The sequence below is a fragment of the Schistocerca nitens genome, chromosome 9 (genome assembly GCF_023898315.1).
Source record: "Schistocerca nitens isolate TAMUIC-IGC-003100 chromosome 9, iqSchNite1.1, whole genome shotgun sequence".
NCBI lineage: Eukaryota > Metazoa > Arthropoda > Insecta > Orthoptera > Acrididae > Schistocerca > Schistocerca nitens.
In genome coordinates, this window is record NC_064622.1 from 452,692,978 (window position 1) to 452,718,348 (window position 25,371).

At 44.2% G+C, this 25,371-nt stretch overlaps 1 protein-coding gene across 1 annotated transcript in view; it reads left to right on the forward strand.

The window, feature by feature from the left end:
* LOC126202956 (vesicular glutamate transporter 2-like) overlaps positions 1-25,371 on the forward strand; it is a 313,828-nt gene that overhangs the window by 126,781 nt on the left and 161,676 nt on the right. The window contains exon 2 of the mRNA XM_049937075.1: positions 2,819-2,895. Within this exon, the coding sequence (XP_049793032.1) occupies positions 2,819-2,895 (77 nt within the window). The remainder of the gene's footprint in view (positions 1-2,818; positions 2,896-25,371) is intronic.

The window sequence follows — 25,371 nt, forward strand, 5'->3', positions numbered from 1 at the left end:
TAAAGTTTCTTTACTTTACAATTTGTCTCGCGACTTTCTCTGTTTGGATGGACGTCTTACATCTCCTAGACGCTGGAAATGAAAGGATAAGTGCTCAGCGAGATTACAGCCGCAGCAGTGGCACCGCCTTGTCCGTTGCGCTGTTAACACCTCCGTTAACGGGCGTGCGGTGCTGTTTCATTGCCGGTTCTGACTGGGCGTTAACTGCCTCGCGCCTTACGGCTTCCTGTAGAGGCCATTATTCACTTCTCACTAAGTGTTCATAACATCATTCCGGCTTTAATGCAATTTCTCGCAACTTCGCATCCATTAAGTATCGGGCAGTTAAAATTTTTCTCCTGCACCTACTTACACGCCTATACGGGTCATCATGACCACCATCAAAATTATCGAGTCTTTCCTCTTTACTATGATTCCCAGTGTTACTTCTTTCGTGCAGGAGGTACGTCTGCACTAAGAAACCGACGGCTTCAAGATCAATTGTCCACACAGAGGAAGGCATGACTTTCGCAATTGTAAAAAAACTTCCTTTTACCCTGGCAGACTTCATCATAAACAGCAGTCCATCTGAAAACAGTTCGTAAAAAGTTTTGCACCCCCTGAGTTAGTGTGCATAGGTTCAAGGGGAGCAGGGAATGAAAGAGTGAATCCTTACGAAAAAAAATTTTAATTTGAAATAGAAAGAATACAGTGAACAAAAAAGGCAGTCTGTTCGGAAGTGTGGGAATTCGGCATTCTGTGACGTCATCCACTGAACGAAGGAGATTCCTGAGATGACGCGCTGCAAATTTCTACTGGTCCCAAGCGTGCCCGGTCGGGTTCATGTCAGCAGATACCGAGGGGCACGCTCTCCTATTGTTCCCTCCCTCCTGGACGCAGGGGTGGGGGCGGAGGGGGGAGGTGTTGACGAGGTGGCAGCCGTGTGCTCGCGCAGTGTCCTCTTGGCAGGCGGATCCATCCCAGAACGTTGACTGTAGCACTGCTGTTCAATACGTTGCGGCTGCGTTTCTTTAAACTACGTTCCGCGGAACGCTCAGGTTCCGGGCCTTGTTTTCGTAACAATCAAGAAAGTAACTTAAAAAAATGTTGGCGCTTTCACGAAATTAAAAATTGGAATAACTAACCCACGCATTGCCTTACCAATTTGGGCAGTTGTTAAGAATGCGGCACCAGCAGTGAGTAAGGGTGTACGTATCAGACACCGAACGGTAACCTTGCAAGAGGCATCCACAGTAATGATTCGAAAACTTTACTGTACTGATGTCTAATTTACCATCGGAAGAAAAATTAACCTGAAGTAGAATTTAACTTATACATATGACTCCAAAGTTTTTTATTTTCAAAAGCGAGATCATGCGACGTTGGTCGTCAATGAGCACGTCCCTGGCACCCTGTGGCACCACGTTGTTATGCAATGCTGTTAAATGTGGGTGCCAGTGCTCCATCCTGTGGAAATACGGAAACCCAAAACGCGTTGTGTTTCCGTGCTATCGCCATCTCGATTTGAAGCATACTGAGAAGTGAATGAAAGCCCGGCTTTCAGTTTAGATGCGTAAATTAAAACTGCCTCCAAGTTTTCTATTTTCATTCGTGTTGAAATTTTAGTGTTTTGAAACCGTATGAAGGGTTTTGATGAAGGTTTTTGAAGCAACCCGGGGACCAAGAAAACGAAAAATCTGTCAAATTTAATACGCTCTCCGATTTGCGTAGTAGAGCTGAAAATGATATCTTGTATTCTTTATTGGAGCGAATAAAACGTGGGAAACAAAGGGTTTAAACATTATACGAAGCCCTTATAATTGTTGATTACTTTTCACTGCGATTGGTTCTAAATTACTACAGCTATAAAATCTATTAACGTATTTATTGTTTCATTAGAATTTGTAAAAGGGGTACTTAGTGATAAAGTATACAATTTCTTTTACTTTTTCCTGCTTGGATCTTTAGTTTATTAGTTTATGGATAAGCTTAATTCTGAATGACACAACGTCCGATGTCTTTGCATTTGTAGTAAAAGGGTGCACAGAGTTTAATTTTAAAAATTTCAGTATGCTCATGACCTATGTATAAAATAACTACAATTTAATTTTGTCTGACGCCTCTGAAACTTTTATTTGGGTGTATGAGCCATTTCCGACAGTCATTTGAAATAGGTAAATATACGAATAAAATAAACAGCGAGAAAAAATTTCTCCTTTTTTTCTGTAAAGTTCATGCTACCACGGTATCTTTGTTCCACGAACTTTTCCGACGTCAGCTCATCATCACTCTCAATTTTGCGAGTGCGTCAGAACTTCCTAAGATACAATATGTTTCTAATTTACAGTGTCCTGTACAGTCAATAATCTTTGCAACAATAAGCCGAACAGTTTATAAAGGGAACGACAGAGACGCATTATAAAAAGAAAGAATAACAACATTTTATAAATTACCTGCCTGCCGCGGTGGCCGAGCGGTTCTAGGCGCTTCAGTCCGGAACCGCGCGCCTGCTACGGTCACAGGCTCGAATCCTGCCTCGGGCATGGATGTGTGTGAAGATTTAAGTAGTTCTAGGGGACTGATGACCTTAGATGTTAAGTCCCATAGTGCTCAGTGCCATTTGAGCCATTTAAATTATCTCTTTGGGGGAGGTAGTAATATCATGTGTGTTCATTCCATTTTATATCGTCCAATAATCCGCATATTATTCCATATAAAATTCCCAAACCTACGAATTTGGGACGACTAACAGAACCGATAAGGCTAAACAGGGACCTCATAGTAGTCGGCTGGTAATGTGAAAGGGTAAGCTGAACGTTGCTGTGCTCGTGTGTTGCAGATGTCGTCGTACAAAGTGTCGGCCGTGGCTGCCAAGGAGAAGGCCAAGGCAGAAGCCGCCGACGCAGAGGCCGCCGGGTGAGTGGTTTTCTCTCTTGTGTTCTGAATTGCACAAACAACGCCACAGGTGCCGCTTGGGAGCACCCTGTCGTAGCCAGATTTTGTTTGCTGCATTCCGCTAGTGCCTAGGGCCTATAAATATGGTGTTGGCGAAGCATGTTAAAAGTAAAGGTACAGGTAAAAGTTTGAACTGAAAGAATAGTAAAAGTGATGAAGCAATGAAAGTAGCAAAATAGTTCTTAGTATGAAAGAAAAGTAAATAAATAAATATGTTTAGAAACAAGTACAGAATTCACCAAGACAAACACAAAATTTATTTTAAAATCGTTGCATAAACTGGAGTTGATTTGGACTTCATTTCTAAATTTAAAATTATCTGCCTCGTTCACCGGACTGCCTGATTCTTGCAGCCATTTCTTCAGAAAGCAGCAATGCTACATCACGTTTTAGGTATGCAGCTGATAAAATGTAGTGGCACTCCTCGAATGTGAAAGAAGTGTATGAAAGTTCCTAAATCACAACTTCATTTCTGAACTCGGCTTTTCCAGTTTTGGCTATCGGCTTTCAGGTATTTGAAGCCACTTTTTCAAACGATTTTTGACTAACCTTTTGCAGTTATCAACAACCCGACGCCTCACTCCCAATTTCGTGGCTCCATTAACCGTGTATTTTGGGAACAGCACGTCTTGAACTAACCTAAAAATCGGGAAACCCACAGAAACAAGGTGCTTCAAATGTACACTCATTTCTGTGCGTGGTACATTGTCGACACACAGGGACTCACGTGTCAACAACAATGCATACCGCTCAACTCCGGAGCCAGAGGCGTGTTTTAGAGAAGTGTACGGAATAATTACATCTGAAATTATTATCTATGACCTTTCATACATTGATAGCTGGTGGAATATGCATATGTACATTATGGACGTGTTCCGTGCACAAAGGAACAGTTTGTCCTAAACTGAATTACTTTAATTATATCTGCTGTTGGTCCAAGTAATATAATTATGCAAATCTTTTATAGTAATGAGGAACCAGAAGTTCTATTTCATCAAGAAGTAATGACTTCCGATTTGAACGAAGTTTGTTCTGCAACCAATCTTTACGCATGTTATTGAAAATAAACTGTTACAGACAATAATGCATTTGGCAAGAGAACTACTACACAAACACTCACACACACACACACACACACACACACACACACACACACACACACACACAGATACATACTCATTCATATTTAGAGATTTTTGGCTGGGACGCCGTTGTTCCCATATTAACTTAAAAGTTATTGTAATCACCCAGCTATGACAAACGTTCACGAGAGGTTTTCTACGGTTATCAGGTAAATGCCCTCCCAGATATTCATCACTGAGGATCTCTTTTCCCCAGTGCGATTTTCCTGAACAGAATTCAGACTTCTACAAAGGAATGGCTTGTCCACTGGCATAGAAAAACGAAAAAGTCATCTGGGTCTCTTTCCTGAAAGTAAAGCGTGAAACACTGTAGCAACCAACAGTCTCTTTGTCATTTGGTTCTAAAAGAACTTTACATTTTGGCATTATGTAGAATATAAAATGTGTAAATAGTACATAGTCTTTGTCCAAGTATGACCCCTATCGGAAATGGAGTTAGGTGACTGTTTTCCCACTGTTTCAGAGAGCTATTCTTTTTGTGGAGTGGGCTTTGAACGAGCGGTGGTCATGACGTTGTAATTATCACCTCGATAAAATCGAGGTGCTACAGTGAAATCCATCTCTACACATTCACAATGGGACACATTTATCTCAACAATGGTTGACTTGACGGATACCTTGGTTATAGAAGTCTGCATTTTGGCTGTTCAGGAACAGTCATCCTCGAAAATCACCTCGTCGTCGTTCCGAAAAAGATGCCACGCAATGGTCTCGCCATCCAAGGAAAGTCGAAGTAGTTTCTGAGAACCGTTTCAGGAGGTAAGTTAAGATGATAATGGGGGTGGGGGTGAGGGGATGGGGGCATTGAGGTTTTTACTTGATGTTTACGTAAAATGCGTCCAATTTTTCCGGATAAGGCCCCACAAAACAGAATAATAGCCAAGGCCGACTCCTCCTGAGGTTCATCCTCAGTTTCCGCCGGTGCTGCAGGTGTGGGATGTAGAGCCTTCAGAATTTTCCCTTCCTTGTAACCGTTTTGTGGGGCCTTATCCGGAAAAATTGGACGCATTTTACATAAACACCATCTTTACGTAAACACCATCTTCCGTCCTCCAAGCAAAACCAAGAGCCTTCTTGGTAGTGTCAAGGACAACCTTGGTCTATGTAAATCAGGGGTTTATCACATACCTTGCCAAAGCGGTATTGTATACATAGGGCAGACCATTCGTACCATTGAGGACCGATGCCGAGAACATCAACGGCACACTAGTCTGCAACAGCCCAGTAAGTCGGCAATCGCTGAGAATTGCCTGTAGGAACTCCACAGCATGGATTATGATCAAACCAAAGTCCTGACACCGACTTTCAAATACTGGGACTGTGTCATCAAAGATGCCATAGAGATCAGAGTAAGGGAGCCACAACTAAATCGTGACAGCGGTTACATCCCTAGCAAGGCGTGGGAACCCGCGATCACCCGGATTAAGAAGAATAAGGATATTTCCCAGACTGTACCGACTTCGGGGGAGGAGGGAAGAATAACGAGAACGGTGCCGGCCGACCCCGCTGAACGAGAAGACCTAGGACGCAGCGCCCAGACGGCGGGAGAACGGAAGCTGTACTTGGACTACGCGCGGGGCGCGGACCGCACCGACTCATAGAAAGCGCCTGAGGGAGGAGCGGGAGGGGGATTGTCCTATATATACATGGCGCCGACTCACAGCAGGAGGAAAAAAAAATAAATAAAAATAAAAAAAAAGGCTTTCCGCACTTTTTCCGCACTTTTTCCGCCATTTTTCACTTGACGTCACTGTCTTATTGACTGTTTTTTCTTGTTTCTTTTCTTCTTCCGTTCTTTCAAATAAAAGTCTGTAGGCTGTAGAGCAGCGTACTAAGCTGCTGCCAGCCCGCCCCCGTTCGTGGGGAATTGAAAATCAATAAAGGAAAAAAAAAATCACCGCAGGTCAGTTCATCAGCGCACCTGATGATGGTACCGTGGTCGATTGCCGAAATATTGTGTCCTATGTACACTCATACCAGGCTGTTCACCCGAGATTTATTTCGTCACGTTGAAGTTTGTACCACCTTTATTCTATGCATAACTGTCACTAATGTATAATTTAATGTTCCTCTGTAGCGACAAGCCGCCGCCACGAAGACGAAGATTTCAAGAACAAAGAAAACGGTGAGACGACGTCAGCCAATAGCCCTCTGACAGGGACCGCACCACGACAGGAGCGCCCTCTAACCGAAGAGAATACAAGCGCCGCCCCTGCCAGCCTCGGCTGGACAGTATTAGGACAGTACTAGGAGAACACTAAGATAGCAGTGACGTCTGGTCCATATCAATTGCTTACATGGACTTTGTTTACAGCAAAGGACTTTGATTGCTTGCTTGTCGCCATCGCTTGCGACACCGTTGTAAATTCAAAGTTTCGTCAATCTGCTTAATAGAAATACAGTAAAACTGTGCTTTGATTGAATTGTTGTATAGCATTCCGAGAACGCAGCATCCTTTAGGCACCTTATAAGTGACTAGTCGGCAGTGACCCCACAATTTACATAGTTATAAATAAAGAATTTTTATGTTGGCACAAAATTACTACTGCGCCCTCTGCGCAGTTACTGACCATGTTATGCTACTCCTACCAGGGCTGCAGGGATGTACGTGCGAACAAAGGAATAACTGATTACGTAACTTTTAATTTTTCGAGGTGACAGCCATAACTTTATAATTACTCCTAAAACAAAACAGAGAAACCACGTGGTCTGCGAGAACCTGTTGACATGATTGTACAAACGGTGGGTCTAAACTCCCTCGATTTTGCCAGATGAATTTTGTCACGTCAACAAGACAAAGCGAGGATCTTTCCGTTACTAAAACCGCCTTTATGTTCGACGTGTTCGCTGTCGATGTTGCCACAAGCTGATGAAACAGCAAACGGAGAGAAAGCAAAAGTGGACAAAGGAGTATGACGGAAAGTGTCGAGGTATATTAAGACGTCATTACGCTAACAAGGCCTCAGCACACGCCCTGTTACTTACGGCGGCGTTTGAAAGCTTTAACACCGATGCGGCGTTGATCTCAGCGGAGGCAGGCCTTTTCAGCGTCGCGCGGCCTCCTTCGTGAATCCGTACTGTGGACAAAAGCAGGGAACAGAATGGGCAGGAGTAAAAGCGGCAGCAGCGTTTACCGCACGCCGCTCCCACGCCACAATGCGCCGCCGGTGCGAACGCTCTCTCAGGATAGGGCAGAATCAAGGTTAAACTTGAGTCTCCGACGTGATTCAGTTGACTGTGGGAAGGCAGTTCAGTATACGCCGTACGCGAATTTTAGTGGCGACCGTGTTCTTCACTCTCAATGTGCGATGTTGATAACTCTAAGATCGCCGAATACACTGAAGGCACACATTGATTTACACTGACATAACAAAGTCATTCGATAGCATATACAGGGTGCATCAAAAGGATGGCGCAAACTTGCACGGCTGAAAGTACACGATAACAGAAGCACAAATGCCAAGTAAACATGGGCTCTAAAACGCATGCCTTAAGAGCCTATGAGATATCCTTTATTTTCAATATTGTGAAACAAATTTCTTCTTCTACAAGCTCTTTGCTTTCCTTATTTTGAGAAGTGGTAGTATGGAAAATGGTTTAAATGGCTCTGAGCACTATGGGACATAACATCTAAGGTCATCTTCCCCTAGACTTAGAACAACTTAAACCTAACTAACCTAAAGGCATCACACACATCCATACCCGAGGCAGGATTAGAACCTGCGACGTTAGTGGTCGCGCGGTTCTAGACTGAAGCGCCTAGAACCGCTTGGCCACACCCGCCGGCGGTAGTATGGATCAAAAAAAGAAAAAATTGCGAGGTGCCGGGGCTATCAGTGTATTTATCACTAAATTCTACTAGAATCCACATATGTAAATCATGCTCTAAGCCCCCCCTATTCTAACTCCGACTTTTGCTGTTGCACAAGGATAAAAAAAATACGCGAACTGACTCTAATCAACCCTGCCAGTGGAGTAGAAGAGAGTTTGGCACCTGCAATAATTTAATTTTATAAATAAGTTAAATAAACAAAGGTTTCATTTGCATAGTGAGGAATGATAGGGTTGCTCTATCGATTAACAGAATGAAAGTTCTGTCCAAAATAACAATATGATTTATTAAGACTAAACACTGAATAGTAAAAGAAACACAGGAAATATAATACATCAAATTGGCTCAAATTTGGAGATTCATACAAACACTGTAAAGGTGAAGTTGTCCCTAAACTAGATCGTGAGGTTTAAGACGAGGTGGTATGTGGAGCCAATTCCTTTCCACTCAAATCTCAAGAGAGACACACAGCTAACCCAACAGTAATTGCTGCTACTCGAAACAGAACAAAGTTAGAAAAGGATGAACAGGCGCGCTCTGCTGAGCTCTGATTGTCACCTAGGAAAATCCCTATCTGCCGGTGCTGCGGACGTACATTACCAAACGGTCTTCTTATCTCCCAGAACACGATCTGGCGTACCGCAGGCGAGGGCTGGTTGCTTCGACGTCCTCGACCGAAAGGCGACTGCCGACTCCCCACAAGAGCACCCGTACAGGCCGAACACAGAACATTTCCGCCCCCACGACAGTGGCCGAGGTTAAACGTTCCAATCAGCAACTCGAAAACCGGCGGAAATTCCACTCCATTGCCGGAGCACTACCATTCCACCAATGGAGATTCTTGGCGCCAATTTCTGTGCTGATTTTGCTACGTCACGGCGCTATGCCCTGAGCAAACCAATCACCGTTACTATTTTGCAGAAAGTGCGGGAATTTTCCCGCCACAACTGCCAGGGTACACAAGTCATTCCCACGCCTCGCTGGTAGCCCGCCAGAAAGTGTTTTCGCTAAGTTTCTCCGAAGTAACGGAACCTCTAGCCCAGCCGCTACTTCACACCCCAGCGGGCGTGTCTCTTGACAATGTCGGCGTCTGCAAAGCATTCACTCGACTGCCTCACACACGTCGGCTTAACCCGCCTGTCACCGGACCACCCGGGTGACGAGAGACGCTGCGTGGGAAGTCCGCGTGTGAAGGAATAGCAGCCCTCCACCGCATGCAAATAGAGAGGAGAGTCGTAAGATAGAAATATGAGAGGGGGCTCATGCCACCTCTCATAGCCCCTACGCCATTTTAGATTGTAATTGGTGAGCGGTTGGCTCACTTAGGAGCAAGGTAGTGAGTCAATCGCCCAAGAACAATCTCGCAACTGGCTCCACATGCCGCACTCTATAAAGAAAATCACTGCAACTGAAAAATGCAGCTCATAGAGGGAGGATTATTTATGATGTAGCCAACTTCACCTTCTTAATATGGAACACTAACACTCACATCACACATCCATACCCAGGGAGCCCCTTCCAAACACCGATTCACGCAGACATTCACGCTCTAAATGTGGCCCGGGCATTTGAGCCAAATATGGAGCAGTTTATTCTTTACAATCAGAGTTGGAGTGCTCCGCAATTAAATGCCCAAGATGTTACAACAATTTTAATCATTAAACTAACCTGAACTCACTCACACATGATACTATTTAAGTTAACAATCTCTTTGTGAGCTTTCAGAATCTAATTACAACCTCCGATTCATTCTGTCTCCCTGCAGCAAGAATAACCTTTACAAAATGTTCCCTGAACTGATGGTCCATTCACAATGACAGTGGTGGTATCTGCTTCAGTTTATGGGGACTTCAGGCACACTGTTCACATACACACAACAATAAATACAAAATACAAAAAAAACATGGTGTGGAGAACAATACAGTAATTTGTAATAAGAATTACAGTGTAAAACACAAACACATACAAGGTATAACATACATTATAAAACCAACACTAGAGAAAGAAATTTAAGAAAAAAAAAAAAAGGTTCATGGGGCATCAAATTGTGCATGCACATTGCACAAAGTTAACGACTGTGCTGAGAATGAGGCACTAAATCACATTGTTAGAAATATCCGTAGCACTTCACTAATTACACAGTACTGACATCACATAAGGCTAAACGTCGGGTGTTGTTGCTACGTTGTGGCAACAGCAGTAGGGAGTTCTGGAGTGTCTGCAGTACGCTGTTGAGATTGTAGTCAGACCCACGCATATGATCACGGCAGTACGGTAGGAAGACACAGTGATAGGCTCTCCTCACGTCGATTAATTGTCTCTGAGGTCTATTTGTTGGGATACATCACTAGTCTAGGTCTCTTCTCTCGCTGGACAGTACTTTACATTTCCCAATATTGCAGTTCGACAAGGGATGATGGCACGTGGAGTGACTCCACAAGTGTGTGAGGTCATCCATACAGGATCGAACTAGGAGTGACGATTGCTAAAACTGCTCTCTAAAAGAGAGGAGAAGTTAGAAATGAGACCATACATTTGTTAGTGTGGCACGATACTGCTTTGTGTATGCAGATCGGCCAATGCTAGTGAGTTGTAAAAACCCAAACAGGTGAGTATATAGCGTCCCTTTCTGTCCTGAGGCACATGAGGCGCAGATTCTGACACGATATGTGATCTTCTTCGTGTACTCACGACAACGTGGTCTGCCGCAGGGAATCCCTCCAAACGGCTGCCGCGTCCGGAGAGCTAGCAGGCTGTCGCGTGTGGGTCGCGTGTCAGTGTCAACGGCCAGCCTCACTTTCGCTTGTGGCCTGGCGAGGGTCCCGCGTAATCCCTCAGGTATGCGGCCGGGTGACCGTCAGCCTGTGGACCGGATGTTCTCGCCCTTCACGTCAGGTGGGGTGCTGACGCTCTTTTCTTGCAGGTAGCCGTAGACCTCTTGTTCCCGCTCCGGCCGGCCTCCGCATTGCCACGATCCTCGTCATCTGCACAATTCTTACAAAAATCTTATGCCTAACTTTTTCCCATGACCTTTTATGTTATAATAAATTTACATAATGAAACATTGATGGTCTGTCATTTCAGACACTCTTATTTTACTTTTATAGTTATTAATCTATGGCAATCATTATAACATCTAATCTAGACATGGAAATAATTTATTTTGATATATGTGTAGAGACCGATCTCAGTATTGTACATGGTGTGTGATAACTGATGCTTTGTAATGGATGGACAACTAAATGTGCGGGCCCGTACTAATATTACTATTAATTATATAGATCGACAGTAGACATGCTCAAGAATTAACTACCATATGCCAACGATCTACATTCTATGTCTTCTAAATAAATTATATTATTATGCAGGCTGAAGTTTTACTGAGCTATAAAGAACATGCAACTATTGTACGTTCGAACATGCAACTATTGTACGTTCGCTCGCCGGTCGTCCCTCCATCTCGGGTCTGTGGTTTCATGATCTGAAAAATAACATCCCAACAGGCGCGCGCCAAACACAACACTTGTGGTAGAAAACCCCCACAATATTAATCTAGTTATTGTAAAAATCCTAAAGTTTAATTTATCCTAGAATATGGTACTCTATTATTATTATTATTACCTTTTTTTTTTTTTATATACAATACTCTCACATAATTCCTGTTACGTTGAGATGTCTCGCTGCTCGCCGCTATTGACGACAGTGATGTGCGCGCCGTACGACATGGCCTCCGAGTTCTCACTACGCCTCACTGAAAGTCCAGAGACTGGGTTAGCCATGGCTATACACGACAATAAATTTATAGTTGCAACTTCCTTCTCTATCTGATGCGGTTTTCGGGATCAAAGCACACCTTTCCAGAAGCAATGTAATATGACCAAGCCAGGGGTGGTTCCTGTTGAGGATTCAGTCGCCCAACACACGCCAGCTACACAGTATGTCACGAATATCCAAGTATAAGTCCCTGGTTATTCATCTGTGACAGTCACGAGCAGCACGCTAAATCCCCAACCAGCACATTGGCACGGTAGGCTTTATGCTCGCATTTCTCTCGTCTAGGGCACCATTGGAGTCAAACGCTCACAGGATCACCCCGACTTGCAAGACAACGATGCTGGCGCAGCTCTGCAAAAAAAACTATACTGCCCATATTCATCCTCGAAATCGCGCAATATAGCACAATCTTGCAGTGCACTGACGCGTGCCTGCAAGCATTGGTATGAACGATTCACGAACTGGTTGTGGCCGCTATGGAGCGTATCACGACTTCTCAGAACGCTTCTAAGAGCACGTTCTTGTATGCGCCCGTTTGTGCAACATCTCGTCACTCATCATTATCCCTCAACATGGACACCAGATAGGAAAGGACAAAAACATTGCTCATGAAAAGGTAGTGTCTCCTACTCCATCGACATTGGAGATCGCGAACATAAACAAAAAGAGGATAGCAGCAGTAAATTCTTATGCAAGACAACGCAGCGTGTTAATACTTTAGCAATCTTAATCTATTAATGTAACGATTATTGTTCCCCGAACAAAGGTTCATATATTTGCCTATTCTACTATGTACACTTCTTACACTACTACTATTCTACGAACTCCTTTATGTGAGAGATGTGGTGGAGTCCTATGGACTTCTTTCCTTTCAGCGTCTCCAATTCATAAGCATTGTGGTGAGCTGCTCTCCTTATACGGTACGGGCCGTTGTAAACAGAATAGAATTTTTGGCATTTCATTTTTTTGTTTGTTCGAAAGTCGGAAAGACTTAACGAGCACCTTTTGTCCAATTTGGAAGTGTCGTAGACGAGCTCCCCTGTCGGCACGTCTCTTCCTGACCTCTGCTGCAGCCCGTATCCTCTTGAGAGCCAAATCCACTATGGCTTGGTGCTGCGTTCGCGCCCTTGGTGGGAAGTTTACGACCTTGGTTATCAAGTCCTTAGGAATCCGGTTTTTCAGTACTGTAATGGGTGCCAATTTTGTTATCCCATGGGGTGCCTCATTGATCACCTCCTGGAAGTCTTTAAGGAAAACGTCCCATGTCGTGTGCTGTTTGTTACAGTACAACCGGCACAAGTTTCCGAGTTCTTTAATAACCCGTTCTGCAGCATTCGAGCTCGGATGGTGTGAAGATATAAAAATGGGATCAATTTTACATCGACGCAACGTCTCCTTCCATGTTTTTGACTTAAACTGGGGCCCGTTATCAGAAATGATTCTACTCACATGACCACCCTGTGGTAGGAAATCCCGGATTAGGGCTCGTGATACAGTTCGTCCTGTTGCCCTCTTCAGTGGCGTAAAGGTAACGTATTTGGACGTTAGCTCAACAAACACTAATACGTAAGTATATCCTCTTCTTGTTCTTGGCAAAGGTCCCATCAAATCTGTTGCTGCTAATTGTCTTAATTTGGTCGGTACGATTGGGTATAATGGTGCCTGCATGCTCACAGTGGTGTGCTTAGCCTTTTGGCAGTCTTTACACACCGACAGTACCCTCCGAATTCGACGCTCCATGTTTCGAAAGTAACACATGGTCCTTAGCTTGAGATTGCACTTGCGTGGTCCGAAGTGTCCATAGCTGAGGTGAGTATGCCATATAACCTTGTTTATTAGGTGTTCAGGGATGCATACCCCCCATTCAGTGTCATTGGTTTAATTTCGGTGGAAAATTATGCCTTTCCGCAAGAGGTAGAACTGCCTGATGGTGGCGTGTCTTCTGTCTATCCATTTCTGTTTCAATAACACTAGGGCAGGGTCCTTGTCTTGCTCCTTCTTGATGTCCTGCATACTACAGGTAATAAAATTTTCAAAGGCTACTTTCTGCATATAGTAAAGGCAGTAGTGATTTTCCTCCAGATCTTCTTCCATGTTGTGCTCAAATCCGATCGGTGACCGTGATAAGGCGTCTGCAATGATGTTCTGACTGCCGGGGATATATTCTATCGAAAAATTGTACTGCTGTAGATACGATGCCCACCTAATGAGCCGCCTGTGATTAAGCTTTGCAGTCATCAAGAACTCGAGCGCCTTGTGGTCTGTGTAGACCCTCGTCTTGCGACCAAACAGAAGGTATCTGAATTTTTCAAACGCCCATACAATAGCCAGCGCCTCTAACTCGGTTACTGAGTAATTCCTCTCACTCTTGGCTAGTACTCTGCTAGCAAACGCAATTGTCTTCCACACCCTGTTTCCTTCATGTACATAGTCTTGGAACACCATGACACCCAGACCGGAGTATGAACTGTCCGTTACTATGCAAAGCTCTTCTGCTAAATTAGGGTGTGATAGGATGGGTGCTTGTAATAATGCGAATTTTAATGCTTTCCATTCGGATTCGGCCGCCTCATCCCATTCCCAAGGAATCTTCTTTCCTGTAAGTTGATGCAACCGAGGACTGCTCTGAGTTTTGACATGTATAAAGCGGTTGTAAAAATTTATGATCCCCAAGAACCCCCTTAACTGCTTCTTTGTCGTAGGAATGGGAAACTTTTCAATCGCTTCGATCTTTTCGGGATTTGGCGCAATGCCCTCACCCGTGATGATATGTCCTAGAAATTTCACAGAGGACGTCCCAAAATTCGATTTTTCGATATTGATAGTCACTCCGTATTCCTTGAATGTCGCTAGGAGTTCACCGAGGAACGCATTGTGCTCTCCCCAAGATTTCTCCGCGATCAGCAAATCGTCCACATAGCTGGTGACATGACGTTTCAAATTATCGCTTAGTATGCCGTCCAGCCCCCGAATGAATGCGGCAGATGAAACGTTCAAACCAAATGGTAGACGACGAAACCGGTAACATCTTCCAAATGCTAAAAAGGCTGTGTACTGTCTGCAATTTGGATGGAGCTCGATCTGCCAGAAACTCGATTTTAGATCAACTGATGAGAAGATTGATATTCCATGGAAGTTTTGTAAGAGTTCCTCTAATCGTTCCGGTCTGTCTGTTTCGGGTTCTATTATGGTATTAATTTGTCGCGAGTCCAAGACTAAACGAATACTACCATCTGCCTTCTCGACTTCTCTTAACGGGTTATTATAGGCTGAAGCCGTAGGTTCTATTATTCCTTCACTCAGCATTCGCGTAATTTCAGCTGCTACTTTCTGTCGATATGCCAAGGGGATTGGATAGGGTGGCACACGAAACTGGTTGTGCGGACGAACACGAAATTCATATTGGAAGTTCTTTATTGATCCTGTCTTGGGAAGGAAGACCTCCGCATGTTCTACTAGTAATTTATGAAGTTCTTTGCGGTGGTCGCTCCTTATATTCTTTATTGCTTCCACTTTTTCTCCTATTTTCTCCTTTATTTCTCCCATTATTCCGACTTCATTCTCATCCGTGTCCTCTCCCTTACCCGCAACGTCGACCTGTTCTTCCTTTCTGTCTTTCAGACACGCATAGTTTATCCGTACACAGTTAGACGGTAGTTGAGCTGGGATCAGCTGGTCGTCGAACTTAATGTGGACGGGATTCCCTTTCCTCAAAACCACTTCACCTCGTCCTAGATCAACTATCGCGTCATGTTCATTTAGGAAGTCCGTTCCTATTATCATGTCGATCGCCAGATTTGGCACGATCCAGAAGTTAGACTCTATTTTGTGTCCTTGGCAGGAGAATTCCAGTCTTGTTTGTTGGGTGACCTCCGTACATTTACCCGCTAATGCCCCTTTTATTTTGGTTTTCTTAACCGATAGGACAGGCCAGTCCATCTCCTGAGAGCACCTCTTGTATGCTGCCTCGGATATTGCTGTTATGTAGCTTCCACTATCTATTATCGCATTCATACTCTTTTCAGCTATTGCTACTGTGATAAGAGGCTGCCGATCTTGTCGAGGAGTTGCTTTATGTTCCTCGAGCAGGATTTCTGATAAATCTTCGTAATGTATCATCCGTAGTTGGCCAGGTCCGAGATTACGTGCGAAATTCCGGCGGCCTGTGTTCGCACTAGTCCGGCGTCAATCCCTTGTTAAGCTCCCCCTCCTCTGACGTGCATTAGGATTTGCGGGTCTAGTTTCAATCTCCTGGTTCCACTGTTGTCCTTGGTTTCGCTCTCTCCAATTACGGTCGCTTTGCCGTTCGTTATTCCTCCTATCCCAGATTCCTTGTCTAGATTGACCCTGCTCCCTGACGTTCTGGTTTCCGTGTCTTTGGTTTCCATAACCTTGAATAGCGTAACCTTGACTTCCGTAACCCTGGTTTCCTAACTGACCAGTGCGATTATGCGATCTGTTGTCGTCTTCTGTTCCTGGCCGGTGGTATTTGTTACTTTGCCCCTTCTTCCTGTCCCTTGCGTCTTGTTTATCAAAGACTACTTCGAGTTCGCGCAATAGACTCTTGAATGCTTCTATGTCAGATCCACACTTGCCGACAAGTGTCTGTTGGTACCTAACTGGCAATTTGGAAAAGCAAAATTTAATGATTTCTCCGTTACTATATGGACTGTCTAAAAATTGATTCTTCTTGAGTAAATCATCAAGAAATTTGTTTGCGCTCCTATGTCCGGACACTTCCAGTTCAGGACAAAATATTATTTCCTCTTTAATCCTGTCTTGCGTTTCCTTTGACCAGTAGGTCCGCAGGAATGCACCAACAAATTCCTGATAAGTCCGACACGTCACTGCCACACCCCGCATCTTTTCCGCGGCTTGGCCTTCGATGTGTCCACACATGAATTCTAATTTTGCCTGGGTTGGCCATGATGCCGGTAATGAATTTGTGAACTGCATCACCCAGCTCTTCGGATGCATCGACCCTCCATTTTCTTTGAACTTCTGGAATTTTAGTATCGACAGGAAGTGATTGTGATCAAAATCCGTTCTGATCCTCGCACTGGTGTTGTCACTCGTTTCCGATACTTGCACGTCTGCTGAGTGTCCTGCTCTATCTTGCTGATAACTGTGATGTGCTACCTCTGTATCACAGTGGAAGTGGCACTCAGAATTCACTCTCCTAAGTGGGCTATAATTATTGGAGCTATTACTCGCTGTTTCTGCGTGTGCAGTGTTAGTTCCGCACTCGGTCAATGGGCTAGAGCACGGCGGGCTTTTCCTCGGAGACACAATTCTTTGTACTCCATCATTGGTACCCGAACGCGCAGTGCTCGTGTGCCCGTTTTGCTCTAGTTTTGCTATCCGACTCTCTACTTCTTCCATTCGTTTCGTGGTGTTCGCAACCGCGATATTACCTTGAGTTTTTAAGAATGCTAGGGATTTTGAGTGGGATTGTGTTGTACGTCGCAAGCGCCCTGCGAGTTTAGAAGTTGATTCCGCGACTTTCATTGCCCCTATTGCTGCCGTTTTGGCTAGGCCTGCTACTTTTTGTGCTACCATTGACATTTGTTTTGCTTCTCCACATTCTTTCTTTATTGTTAATAATTCCCCACGAATTTCCCCTATATGCGAAATTATTGCCTCCGTGTCCTTCTTACGCTGTTCGTCAGCTTCTTCTTTCTCCTTCTTACGCTGTTCTTCAGCTTCTTCTTTCATTGATCGTAGGAAGCTCAGTATTGGGTTAATGTCATCATTTTGATCCTCGTCACACATGGGTGATGTAACTCTGGACACCTGGGCGCTAGAGCTCTGACGTGACCGAGCTGGCCTCTGTCTGCACTCGTTCGTTTGACTATAAACTTCTGCTGCCGTCCCGACCTGTGTGCCTGTCTCTGTTTCATCCTCTACCTCACTATCATAATCACGGCCGCGACGTTGCTCTAAGATCGGGTCCAAATCACCTTCCTGATCAATGACCCTGTCGTCCTGTCCTGCTAAAAATGTGCCCATCTCATCTGCGAACCTATCCCCGTCAGTAACGTGTCTCTTATCCATTATAGTATCCACTTTTGTTTTAGCTTCGCTCACTAAAAGTCGTGCCTTCCTTCTCGTGATCATTCATGAGAGACAAAATTTATCTAAAATACACAATAAAAATAATCTACTCCCTGTATTTTTTACACATAGACATAAAATTTCAACAACGCTGTTCCAACGCTGTAATTACAAGCACAATTTTATGTGGTACAGAAACCGCACACAAATCCGACAAAGTGCGATGTGGTACGGACACCACATCAACGAAACACAAAAAACAATGAACAAAAAAAATATGTACACTGAAAACAAAAACTGTAATCATGCGCCGCTACTTAAAACTAATCACGGAACTACCAGAAAAAAACTTGGGTATTAATCAATAAAAAAAATTAGAGAAAAAAAATTGAATGTTCGTACTAAGAATACTGTTTGTTAATCAGTGATTCTCAGGAAAGATCCGAGGCTAAGGGTCGCCATATTATGCGAGGTGCCGGGGCTATCAGTGTATTTATCACTAAATTCTACTAGAATCCACATATGTAAATCATGCTCTAAGCCCCCCCTATTCTAACTCCGACTTTTGCTGTTGCACAAGGATAAAAAAAATACGCGAACTGACTCTAATCAACCCTGCCAGTGGAGTAGAAGAGAGTTTGGCACCTGCAATAATTTAATTTTATAAATAAGTTAAATAAACAAAGGTTTCATTTGCATAGTGAGGAATGATAGGGTTGCTCTATCGATTAACAGAATGAAAGTTCTGTCCAAAATAACAATATGATTTATTAAGACTAAACACTGAATAGTAAAAGAAACACAGGAAATATAATACATCAAATTGGCTCAAATTTGGAGATTCATACAAACACTGTAAAGGTGAAGTTGTCCCTAAACTAGATCGTGAGGTTTAAGACGAGGTGGTATGTGGAGCCAATTCCTTTCCACTCAAATCTCAAGAGAGACACACAGCTAACCCAACAGTAATTGCTGCTACTCGAAACAGAACAAAGTTAGAAAAGGATGAACAGGCGCGCTCTGCTGAGCTCTGATTGTCACCTAGGAAAATCCCTATCTGCCGGTGCTGCGGACGTACATTACCAAACGGTCTTCTTATCTCCCAGAACACGATCTGGCGTACCGCAGGCGAGGGCTGGTTGCTTCGACGTCCTCGACCGAAAGGCGACTGCCGACTCCCCACAAGAGCACCCGTACAGGCCGAACACAGAACATTTCCGCCCCCACGACAGTGGCCGAGGTTAAACGTTCCAATCAGCAACTCGAAAACCGGCGGAAATTCCACTCCATTGCCGGAGCACTACCATTCCACCAATGGAGATTCTTGGCGCCAATTTCTGTGCTGATTTTGCTACGTCACGGCGCTATGCCCTGAGCAAACCAATCACCGTTACTATTTTGCAGAAAGTGCGGGAATTTTCCCGCCACAACTGCCAGGGTACACAAGTCATTCCCACGCCTCGCTGGTAGCCCGCCAGAAAGTGTTTTCGCTAAGTTTCTCCGAAGTAACGGAACCTCTAGCCCAGCCGCTACTTCACACCCCAGCGGGCGTGTCTCTTGACAATGTCGGCGTCTGCAAAGCATTCACTCGACTGCCTCACACACGTCGGCTTAACCCGCCTGTCACCGGACCACCCGGGTGACGAGAGACGCTGCGTGGGAAGTCCGCGTGTGAAGGAATAGCAGCCCTCCACCGCATGCAAATAGAGAGGAGAGTCGTAAGATAGAAATATGAGAGGGGGCTCATGCCACCTCTCAAAATGTCCAGTAAACATGTGCATTAAAATGCATACCTTAACAGCTATGAGCACCTGTTCATCTTCGGTACTTGGAACACAACTATTCTAATGAACAAATGCTCATAATTCTTAAGGTATGTGTTTTAGAGCACATGTTTACTGGACATTTTTTCTTGTTTTTGGTCCATACTACCACTTCCCAAAATATGGAAAGCAAAGAGCTTGCAGTAGAAGAGATCTGTTTCACAATATTGAAAATCAAGAATATCTCACAGGCTTTCAAGGTATGCGTTTTTGTGCCCATGTTTACCTGACAGCCGGCCGGAGTGGCTGAGAGTTTCTAGGCGCTACAGTCTGGAACCGCGCGACCGCTGCGGTCGCAGGTTCGAATCTTTCCTCGGGCGTCGATGTGTGTCATGTCTTTAGGTTAGTTACGTTTGAGTAGTTCTAAGTTCTAGGGCACTGATGACCTCAGCTCTTAAGTCCCATAATGCTCAGAGCCATTTGAACCAGCAACTGTCGATGCCTCAAAAAAAAAAAAAAAAAAGAAAAGGTTCAAATGGCTTTGAGCACTATGGGAATTAACATCTGTGGTCATCAGTCCCCTAGAACTTAGAACTTCCTAAACCTAACTAACCTAAGGACATCACACACATCCATGCCCGAGGCAGGATTCGAACCTGCGACCGTAGCAGTCGCGCGGTTCCGGACTGAGCGCCTAGAACCGCTAGACCACCGCGGCCGGCTCTCGATGCCTCGCTCAGGCCGCTACAACTGCAGTGGATGACCTCTACCTACGGATTATGGCTCGGAGGAACCATGATAGCAACGCCACCGTGTTGAATAATGCTTTTCGAGCAGCCACAGGACGTCGTGTTGCGACTCAAATTCTGCGGAGTAGGTTGCATGAAGCGCAACTTGACTCCCGACGTCCATGCCAAGGTCCATCTTTGCAATCACGACACAATGCATCGCGGAACAGATGGGCCCAGCAACATGCCGAATGGACCGCTCAAGATTGGCATCACGTACTTTTCACCGATGAGTGTCGCATATGCCTTCAACCAGAAAATCGTCGGAGACGTCCTTGGAGGCAACCTGGTCAGGCCGAACGCCTTAGACACATTGTCCAGCGTGTGCAGCAAGGTGGAGGTTCCCTGTTATTCAGGGGTGGCATTATGTGGGGCCGACGTAGTCCGCTGGTGGTCATGGAAGGTGCCGTAACGGCTGTATGATACGTGAATGCTATCCTCTGACCGATAGTGCAACCATATCGGCAGCATATTGGCGAGGCAGTCGTATTCGTGGACGACAATTGGCGCCCCCATCGTGAACATCTTGTGAGTGACTTCCTTCGGGATAACGACATCGCTCGACTAGAGTGGCCAGCATCTTCTGTAGTCATGAACCCTATCGAACATGCCTGGCATAGATTGAAAAAGGCTGTTTGTGGACGACGTGACTCACCAACCATTCTGAGGGATCTACGCCGAATCGCCGTTGAGGAGTGGGACAATCTGGACCGACAGTGCCTAGATGAACCTGTGGATAGTATGCCACGCCGAATACAGGCATGCATCAATGCAAGAGGATGTGCTACTGGATATTAGAGGTACCGGTGTGTACAGAAATCTGGACCACACCCTCTGAAGGTCTCGCTGTATGATGGTACAAAATGCAATGTGTGGTTTCCAATAACAATAAAAAGGGCAGAAATGATGTTTATGTTGATCTCTATTCGAATTTTGTGTACAGGTTCCGTAACTCTCGGTACCGAGGTGATGCAAAACTTCTTTTGATGTTTGTATTACGCCAAGAAACGGAATCCGAGAAGTAGGTCCTTGGTTGGTTAATTTGGGGAAGAGGACGAGAGAGCGAGGTCATCGGTCCCATCGGATTAGGGAAGGAAGGGTGAGGAATTCGGTCGTGCCCTTTCAAAGGAACAATGCCGGCAATTGCCTGAAGGTGTTTAGGGAAATCACGGGAAACCTCAATCAGGATGGCCAGAGGCGGGTTTGAACCGTCGTCCTCCCCAATGCGAGTCCAGCTTGCTAACCTCTTTCTCTCTTCACTGAGTTTGCTTGAAAGTGAAAGTTGGGGCTTATTTTCAAGTCCGCGTCGAAGTATTCTTTACTTGGCTTTCTGCTGCAGTAGTGACTTTCTTCTATGGGAAAACTATTATGAAACGTCCCCTTTGAACAATTATACATTACTGTGTTTAAACTGACACACAATATTTTTAGCGCAACGCAATCTGACTTTCAAAAATCCCTACAAAAGAATGGCCCTGACTAACATTAACCTATACCTTTCACGAATCACTTACCTCACAAAAATCTTCGTTACTCGAACTACTGCAATACAGCGAGCGCCACTACTGCCAGCTAAATAAAAGATTCAAACTACGGAAGGCACTAACTACTGATAGGCATAGTTAGCAAATGAAAGATTTTAATAGAGAACAAACAATGTATTTACCTTAATAGTGTTGAAAAATCATAATATACATAGCAGTTCATGACATCCAGTCTTACAAATTTCAAAACTCCGCCATTTCTCTCCCCACATCCACCACTGTTGGCGGCTCACCTCCAACTGCGCAACGCTACGCGCTTTTAACATCCAGCTGCCCAACACTACAATGGCAGACAACAATGCAAACTAGCCACAGACTGCACACAGCACAGCCAGTGATTTTCATACAGAGCGCTACGTGGCGTTACCAATAAGAAAACATAAACAGCCTACTTACGTAGCCCCCATGCTCCCCACAAAAATTTTACAAATTGTTTTGGGCAGTGGCCAATAATGATTTGATAAAATTTTTCATAATTACAATAACGAAGAAATCAAATACACACACTTATTGATACAATGTTGGTCAAAAGCTAAAATTTTCTCACAGTCCATAAAGACAGTCCTGATCGTTCATCACAGTAAAATAGCAGTGTTTTTCTCAAAGTCTGAGCAGTAAAAGAAAATGCACACGGAAGTAGTGGATTTCCATGCAGTCTTGAAGAAGTAGTGTGGTCCTTCCAACGGAAAGACAGTGCTGACTCTTGACATGCAGGCAGGTAATGGGCCACAACAGAGCAAACCCACAGCAGAGTCAGTCGAAGTTTTGAAGAATATTGGTAGGTAGGTCATCACAGAGCAGACCCGCTGTAGTCCTGGTAGAGATTATGGTAATGGTGGGCCATCAAAGACGCAGACCCACTGCCGTCCTTGTAGAGACGGCCAGCAGCCATCTGTTGCGACTGTGCAGGTGCACAATCACCATCGAAGAGTCTTGCGGAGAATATAGCAAGTCCATAAACCACCACTTGTGCACTCACAAAATTTTTTGGAATTGTCCTTAGAACCAGCAACCTGTTATCCAGTCCCTTGCTGAATTATTAACACACGTGCAAACACTAAGAGTCCCTACTTCTCACATATTGTCCATATACTATGACCAACAGAAACGTGTACAGTGAAATGGAACTTACAAGTTAATAATATGATGAACTGGTGTCAATTACAATTTTATAACATAAGAATACAATTACAAAGGTACAAAATGCATCATTAAAGAACATAACAATACAGATAACTCTGTAGTAGTACAGGCTTTACAAAAGAATAGAAATAAACAGATACATCAGTGTTACAGGAATTATGACATAAGTACATACATAAAGATCAGAATAACTTTTGAAACACCACCTTCACATATGAGCAACAAAACAGAGTAAATAATGTCTAAACATCTTTTCAAAGTAAATAACATATTATCAGAAAAATTCTACAATGTAACTCTCATCAGATCAACACATAAAGACAGGAAGAACTCAAATACCCAAGGGTACACACATAGTGGGATAACACAAGGAAAGGACAGGGTTTGTTTTACTGCAGTATTCTCCCTTCATTCTTCATTATTTACAAAAAGTCCTATCTATACCTGCTTTCTGCACTTTTTTCGTATAACTTCTCAATGCATTTCTTCCAATTCATCGCAACTCATTCTCTTATATAGTCTACCCCTCTTAAACCTAACTAACCTAAGGACAGTACACACATCCATGCCCAAGGCAGCATTCGAACCTTCGACCGTAGCAGTCGCGCGGTTCCGGACTGAAGCGCCTAGAACCGCTCGGCCACCAAGGCCGGCTGTTGTTCCCGCATTGTGATGTTCGAATATGGGAAAATCGAGATTCGCGTAGTGATTAAGTACTTCGCAAAAAAGGTATGAAAGCAAAGGGCATTTGTACCGATTTCCAGAATACACTGGTGGTCTCTGTTCCTTCATATTCAACTGTTGCCAAATGGACAAATTAAATTTGGTTTGGAGAGCTTGGATGATGATCCGCGCAGTGGTCAGCCAAAATGTGTCACTACTTCAGAAATCATTGCAAAAGTACACAAAATGGCCATGGAGGAATTAGAAATGAAAAAATTATCTGCAAGATGGGTACCGCGACTCTTGACGCTGGATCAAAAACGTATGAAAATGCACATATCTGAACAATGTTTGGCCATTTTTAGAAGAAACGAAGAAGATTTTTTCTGCGGTTTGTGACCACAGATGAAACTTGGGTGCACTATTATACCCCAGAGAGAAAACAGCAGTCATAGAAGTGGAAATATGCTGATTTTGCGCCACTAAAAAAGCAAAGATAATTCCTTCAGAGAAAAGGGCATCAGTGTTCGGGGGTGCAAAGGGGATTCTGTTTGTAGATTATCTCCCCACTCGGCAAACAATTACTGGAGAGTACTATGATAACCCCTGGATAAACTGCAACAAAAGATACGCGAAAAAAGGCCAGGTTTAGCAAGAAGGGAAGTCATCTTCCATCAACACAATGCGCACCCACACACATGTCACCATGGAAAAATTACACGAACTAAGGTATGACTTGTTGTCAACCCGCCTTATTCACCTGATATGCCTCCGTCAAACTTTCATCTCTTCCCAAAACTGAAAATTTTTCTTGGTGAACGAAGATTCACTTCAAACGAAGAATTTATAGCCGGAGTTGACAACTATTTTGCACGTCTGGAGGAAACTCATTTTCGAGATGGGATCAAGGCACTGGTACGTCGTGGGGCCAAGTGCATTAATCTACAAAGAGACTACAATGAAAAATAAAAAAGTTACAGTGATGAAAGTACTTTTTTTCTACCCTCTTCCGAGAACTTTTCAAACCACTCTGGTATCGTGATGTCCTGGCATCGTAGGGCAACGCAAGCGGTCGGAAATCTGGTTGCAGTTTCACACACCACCCTGAATTCTTACCTCTGTAGCTCAATTTATGTAAACAGCTCCCTTTTCCACGATGACGGAACGTGAAGCTATAGCAATATAGGTTTTATTTCAAGAATTCAAAAAGAAAACCCACCCTCTTTTATTACATAGTTCTGGAAGCTACAATTTCTTGTTCTCAGAAATTGTTAAGAGCTCTCACATTCACTCCAAAAATGTTAGGCTTGTGTCAGATATTTTACATTCATATGACTTCATCTGTTTCTGAAGCCTTCATCTCCCTGCCGCTGAAGTGAGATGACAAACAAACTATACGAACATGCTAATCAGCCTCACACTGAAAAACCAGCGTGATAAAAAATAAACGAAACGAAGTGCTACTTCTCTGCTTGAAACTCCTTCACTTTATCCATTCTTCGCCCCATAATCTCATTCTCGTCTTGGGGAAGAGGAGGAAGTGACATGGAGTTACACCCGGTGTACAATGTTGCTGACTCTTGCAAGCCGTATATGGTCCTGTATTGTCATGGCCGAGTACCCAGTGGTTCGTATGCCCCTCTGTGAATGTTTTCTCGTCATTTCATTCCTCAAACGTCCAACAACATCACAATAAAACTATTTATTGGTGGCCTGATCAGATGAGAGGAACTG